This window comes from Ictalurus furcatus, chromosome 1, assembly GCF_023375685.1.
Source record: "Ictalurus furcatus strain D&B chromosome 1, Billie_1.0, whole genome shotgun sequence".
In the NCBI taxonomy this organism is placed as follows: domain Eukaryota; kingdom Metazoa; phylum Chordata; class Actinopteri; order Siluriformes; family Ictaluridae; genus Ictalurus; species Ictalurus furcatus.
Genome location: NC_071255.1, coordinates 11542721 through 11549373, shown reverse-complemented (window position 1 = coordinate 11549373; position 6653 = coordinate 11542721). Strand labels below are relative to the sequence as shown.

Sequence of the window (6653 nt, the reverse complement as noted above, 5' to 3'; positions counted from 1 at the left end):
GGGTGAGTCTACTCATTGTGTCTCTTCCATTTGTTACTCTGGTCATTATACATTTCAAAGAGGCTCAGGGGTATAAAAAGCTCTGCACTGCACAATGTAGGGAGATGTATTTACCATCAAGTATCCTACACTCGTGACTTTGTCCACTGTCTCTGTAGGTTCTCTTTGTTTTTACTTTCGGTATTGTTTATTACTTTCACTAACTAAAAGAGTATTATTTGGAATTGGTTACATTAAGTTAACGGTTATTATGAATTGGAGTCAGATAATGAAATCTATTGGAGTCAGATATATAAGTCATAAAGTTAAAACATGCATTTATTAAGTTATGAAGAACTGAAACATGTGGCTGCATCATTTTAATTACACACTTCTCGCTGAACTTTTTCCCACAAACTGCGTGTCACTTTGTCATTTTTCTCTCTTCCGCTCTCTTTTCTGTTTCTCTTCATCTTCCTTCTCATTTCTCCTCTGCTGCTCTGCAGAAGTGAACAGCTGCTCGCAAATCTACATTAACCTACTTTTACCGACACAGCACAAGCTTCTCAACTCAGCTCTCCTGTAAGTATCACAAAATACCACACTCATTCTTTTAATTGAATTATTATTATTTTTTAAATCCTTTTAAAATTGGTTAGTCTCAAATGTCAGTCAACCCGTCCTTTTTTGTCATTGTGAATACCTGGAAAAATTGTTTTGAAAGAAAAATCTATTTAATAAATGAACAAATTAATTTTGAAACAGAGTATTTTATAAGTGAGAACTTTTTTTTTTTTTTTTTTTTTTTTTACATTTTGAAATCATTTATTTCAAAGTGTCTTTTTTGGACTTAAGTAGCCAGCATTTACAGCTTATTTTAAATGTTGAATTGTCAATGTTTAAATGTAGTTAACGTTAATAATAATAATAATAATAATAATCATCATCATCATCACAAACATTTTGTCACAATAGAATATTTTTTATAAAGTGACACTAGCAGTGGTAAAGAAAATGTGGAGCCCTGCGAGAATGGAAATTTTAAAATGACAGTAGTTTTTTGTGTGTTTTTATTCAGAAGCTGTAGTTTACCAGCAGCAAACTGAAAAAAAGTTATTACAGTTCCTTTTTTTATTTGCACAGTGTGTTTATTGATTTTTATTATTATTACTTTTTTGCACAATGGCAGTGTAGTTAAAAGAGCAACACAGTGAATAAAATTATGGTGGGAATACACACACAAAAAACCCCCCAGACAAACATTAAATTTAAAACAAAAAAATTTTATACACAAAATTGCAATGAGCAGTTTGAGGGAAGAGACATTGAGACCTTCTGTATATGAAATAAAAGAATTCCACATAGTAAAGAAATTGTCAGTTGGGGGGGGGGGGGGGTCGGAGAGATTTACAGTTTTAATAAAGGCATTTAAGACAATTATTTTATTTTACTTAAAACAGTCAGTGTTATTGCTACATTACTTGGGTTTATGTTGATTTTTTTTGTCTGTAGTGTGTGAATGACTGACTTATAAATCCTTATTACAGTATTTAGTCTATGGACATGTGACACAAATGTAATCAGGTTAGATCTACAAATAGATCAGGAATACTTTTATTTGTAATTATAATTCTAATCACTATAATCATATGATCAGCAATAAATACAATTCTGCATAGTACTTTGTAAAAGTCTATATTAATAACCATTTTAAATGATTTGTGTAGTTTATGTACAGATTTCACGTATCATTCTATGTATTAAACACTTTATTTATTGTAGCAGGTGTGATGCCCCAAATTATAGTTTGAAATCATAATATGTTGCGTTTTGTAATTAAATTTGTATTTATATTTGTATTGATATTTATGCTCTCTGGGAAAAAGCATAATCCGCTCATGCACACGGTTAGAATGGTGCGTAGAAGAGAACAACAAATGTGACATGAACGGAAATAGCTTTTGCAGCCTTGGGTTTTTGATCTGTAGATTACCATCTGAAAAGATATATTAAGTGAAGCGTATTTGGAAGAAGAAATAAAATGTAGCAGAATAAATATTAAAATAGGACAAATCATCATATCATTAATAAAGCTACATTTTGTTCTTCTTCAGTATCTGAACAGAAATGTTTATGTCTAAAAACATCCTTTGGATCACCTTTGGTAAGTGGAAATATTCATCAATACACGTGTGATGATGAAGTCTATACCTTATCTTTCAACATAATTAAGGTACACTGAAACTATAACTAACTGGGTGTCTGCCTTCATTGCAGCTTTTTGTTTAACCTCAGGAAGTTGTACAGACATTTTTCAAAAAAGTGGCAGTGACGCGAAAATGGACTGTGATGGTGCGGATCCGAAAAAATACATAGAATGGAAACGCAACAACGTCCTGTTGCTAAACAAATCCCCATCAGGAACAATGCGCAGAGGTCTCAAAAGCTTTCATAAACTTTTTATTTTATACTTGCTGTCATCATCATTCTGTTTCATAGTAAGCATTTAATTTAGATTTCTAAGGAACAAAGATAATACATGTTCTCCTGTTGTCTGTACTTGTGTGACGGTGTGAACGGTTTCATTTTTAAGGTGTAATAGATACTACTAACAGGGCACGGATAGATGGAATCACGTTGAAAATCACCCAGCTGAAGACTAGCGACAATGGAGTCTACACATGCAACTCAAATACTTACAAACTGTATGTGGTATCAGGTGAGAAGGACTGCAACATCTGTGTAGTATACAGCATTTTAACAGCTGTATTTTTACCATCACAATCCTGAATAAATCATCATCAGATTTTAGGGGGAAAAATACTGAGAAATTATACTTAAGGATAATGTGTCAAAATGTGCCGAAATTATACTCAAGTAAAAGTAAAAAAGCAGCTATTTTAAGTGTACTCAAGTAGTTAGAATTAAAAAGTAAATGTTTAAGTAAATGTTTAACTTAACTGAACAAGTTAATATCATGTTTTCATGTGAAAAGTAACATTATTACTTATCTTAAACTGCTTAAAATACTTATAATAATAAGTAAAATAAAAATACCCTAAAATAATGGTAATTAAATACAATCTCTGTAGTATTTTCCATCACTGCCTGTACAACTAATAATTCTGCATGACAATTTCTGCTTTGTCTTTCTCACTTTTCTTTTCTTCTGTTCTCTCAGCCTCTGCGAACCCATCTTCAGTTCTGTACTCGAGTGAAACCACCCTAAGCTGTGATGTTGCTGAAGACTTTAAAGGAACATTTCAGTGGCTTGAATCAGGTTCTAAACCATATGGCCAAAGTAAGGATGTGACTGTAAAAAATGTGACCTTAGATAATGCAAGAAACTGGACCTGCCTGATCAAAAATGAAAAGAGCAAAGAAATTATTAGGCTAGACGTGAACATCAATGTTGTTGGTATGTTTCCCTAAATATATTCTCATGACTCTTCCATGTTATGAATGTAAATGCCATTATAATGACTGCAACATTAGACACATACACTGATCAGCCATAACATTAAAATCAGTGACAGGTGAAGTGAATGACATTGATTATCTCTTTTCAATGGCATGTATCAAGGGGTGAGATATATTAGACAGCATGTGAACAGTCCGTTCTCAAAGTTGATGTGTTGGAAGCGGGAAAAATGTGCAAACGTAAAGATCTGAGTGACTTTGGCTAGACTGCATCAGAGCATCTCCAAAACAACAGGTCTTGTGGGGTGTTCCTTGTATGCAGTGGTCAATATCTACCAAAAGTGGTCCAAAGAAGGACAACCGGTGACAGGGTCATGGACATCCAAGGCCCAATGATGAGCGTGTGGAGCGAACGCTGGACCATCTGGTCCAATCCCACAGAAGAGCTACTGTAGCTCAAACTGCTGAAAAAGTTAATGATGGAAAGGTGTCAGAACACACATTGAATCACAGCTTGCTGTATATGGGGCTGCGTAGCTGCAGACTGGTCAGAGTGCCCATGCTTACCCCTGTCCATTGCCAAAAACATCTACAATGGGCACGTGGGCATCAGAACTGGATCATGGAGCAATAGAAGAAGGTGGCCTGGTCTGTTCTGGGCAGTGTTCTGCTAGGAAACCTTGAGTCCTGGCATTCACGTGATGTTACTTTCACACATACCACATGTTTAGGAACATTGTTGCAGACCATGTACACCCCTTCATGGCAACGGTATTCCCTAATAGCAGTGGCCTCTTTCAGCAGGATAATGCACTCTGACACACTGCAAAAATTATTCAGGAATAGTTTGAGGAACATGACAAAGAGTTCAAGGTGTTGACTTGGCCTCCAAATTCGACAGATCTCAATCTGATCGAGCATCTGTGGGATGAGACAAACAAGTCTAATCCATGGAGGCCCTACCTTGCAACTTAAAGGATCTACTTCTAAGATCTTGGTGCCAGATACCACAGCACACCTTAAGAGGTCTCATGGAGTCCATGCCTTGACTGGTCAGAGGTGTTTTGGCGGCACAAGGGGGACCTACACAATATTGGGCAGGTGGTTTTAATGTTACGGCTGATCAGTGTCTTTGTCATATAATGTATGGCAATTGTATTGTTAATGAGATGATTGCTACAACTACCTGTTTACTCTCATTAGGTCCTTTGAACACACCAAGGGAAGTTAAGACTCATGAAGGGGGCAGTGCAGCGCTCCCGTGTTTTCTACCTGCCCAGAGCCAACTGCCTATAACCGGGGGCTCATGGAAGCGTGAGTCCCACTCTGACATCCGCTTCCCTGTATTAATGAGGAAACAGAATGCTGTCCAGTGGAATAGCACTGATGTCAGCACTGATAAAGTCACCTTCACTGAACAGGAGCTGAAGACAAACTTTAGTGTGACACTGAAAAAGGTGAAAACCAAGAATGTTTATTGTTTCTTTAAAATTTTACTTCATTTTAAAATCATCCTTTTTAACTAAAAGCATATGTAAATTATTATACGCTTCTAATTAAGATGAAAATGTATTTAATTCTTCAACTATCATTATAAAACATGCGCTTCTATGTTATAGTGTAAATTTGTAATTTTTTTTCAGGTGAAGGTTGCTGATGCTGGTGTGTATGTGTGCAGTCTGATGTTTGAAAATGGGAAAGCATTGACTTCTTCGTTGAATCTGACAGTTTCAAAAAGGGATGCTGATGATCCTGGTAAGCACAATATGTGATGCTTCCTAAACATCATACTGCAAGTTCATAGAAATTCACACCTAATTCACAAAAATTCAGCTCAGCTTCACTTCAAACTTTAGTCAGAATTCCATCAAAATTATTCTCAATTATTAGAATACTTGCAGGAAATTAATCTGTTAATCTTTTTATAAACTCTCCATTTAGCGCTATACCAGAATAAAGAGAAATTGGCCAAGTAATGCACCAGTTCTTTTGGTGTGTGTGTGTGTGTGTGTGTGTGTGTGTGTGTGTGTGTGTGTTTTCAATATCAATTTCTACCTTAGATATGGATTCTAGAGGTTCTACAGTAACGAAAAGCAACATGTGGAACAAACGTGTGTGGGGTATGCAGTTGTGGGTCTGGATTGCCGTGTCAGCGTCTTCTTTTGTCCTGATTGGCCTTGTTGTCATCATTCTACTGATTCACTGCAGGAACAAACGGATGAAGGTGAGGGGGAAAAAAATGGAGCAAGTCATTAAACAGAGAATGATAGGACACATAAAGTGGCTCATACTGCTTTTTCTTCCTCAGAAAAAGATGATGAAACTGAAGTCTATGAGGCAACCCCATACATCCAGGAATTACTGCAAGTGTGACAGGTAGCGTTTCCTCTTTTCCTCTTCATATATATATGTATATATATTACAGAGTAAACACATATTTAACTTCAGAAATATGATCCACATATTGACTATTGTGATTCAGCCTCAGTTTAATTATTCTGAAAGCAATCTAAATTTTAAAAATATGACTTTTAATTATTGCCTCCTTCTGACATTACATTAACATTACACAATGGTATATTGTTTTCTCTCTAAAGGGCTGTGAGCCAGGCTGGTACAGGTAAACGAGGCCGGCCTCCACCTCTACCCAGGCACCAGTACAGCTCTTTAAATGAATAATGGATCAAAATGGAGTGGAGGACAATAATACAGGAGATAATAGAGTTTCAGATCCACCAGGAAAATGCTGATCATAACCTGTATATTTTCATTCTTACATCATCTTTTTTTTTGTTATTCTTTGATTTGAATAATATGGAAACATTTTAATAACCAATAATAAGCACATCCTTTGCTGAGTTTTCTTGTGTCTGTAATTTGTAAATAAGATCTTTTTCTGAAAATGTTTTTATGAAATTTTAGGCTTGCATAACTAGAGTTTCACGTTTTACATTTGCTTAATCTGATTTAATGTATGTTCAATGGTTTGTTTTTTTTCTTCTACTTTAATTAAACATTGAAATACAACCTGTGTGTAAGCATGTGTGTGTAAATATGGGTGTGTTTCGTTACATTTGCACCAGCATGAAGTAGCAGCACTTCCCGCTTGCACTAGTACAGATGGTGTTAGAGCACAGGTGGCCATACACCCTAACCACCCCCCCCCCCTTACACACACGCACACACACACACACATACAAACACATACATGTATCACTGAGAGATGGATAATAACACTATGACACATATGTTAG

The 6653-nt window shown here is 35.8% G+C and overlaps 1 protein-coding gene across 1 annotated transcript; it reads left to right on the top strand.

Moving 5' to 3' along the window:
- Window positions 1-248: 248 nt before the first annotated feature.
- On the top strand, window positions 249-6424 carry cd4-2.2 (CD4-2 molecule, tandem duplicate 2). Its single transcript, XM_053625432.1, has 10 exons — window positions 249-561; window positions 2094-2143; window positions 2257-2415; window positions 2573-2698; window positions 3161-3397; window positions 4603-4856; window positions 5043-5154; window positions 5460-5623; window positions 5708-5775; window positions 5997-6424. Exons 2-10 carry the CDS (start codon window positions 2107-2109, stop codon window positions 6076-6078), a joined length of 1239 nt encoding a protein of 412 aa, XP_053481407.1. The 5' UTR covers window positions 249-561; window positions 2094-2106; the 3' UTR covers window positions 6079-6424.
- The last annotated feature ends 229 nt before the right edge of the window (window positions 6425-6653 follow it).

What these genes read in the sequence shown, in the direction of transcription:
- cd4-2.2 (XM_053625432.1), top strand. Translation starts at nt 2,107, where the DNA reads ATGTTTATGTCTAAAAACATCCTTTGGATCACCTTTG. An exon ending in CAAACTGTATGTGGTATCAG is followed by an intron (nt 2,699 to 3,160) that starts GTGAGAAGGACT and finishes CTGTTCTCTCAG; the next exon opens with CCTCTGCGAACCCATCTTCA. An exon ending in AAGGGATGCTGATGATCCTG is followed by an intron (nt 5,155 to 5,459) that starts GTAAGCACAATA and finishes TTTCTACCTTAG; the next exon opens with ATATGGATTCTAGAGGTTCT.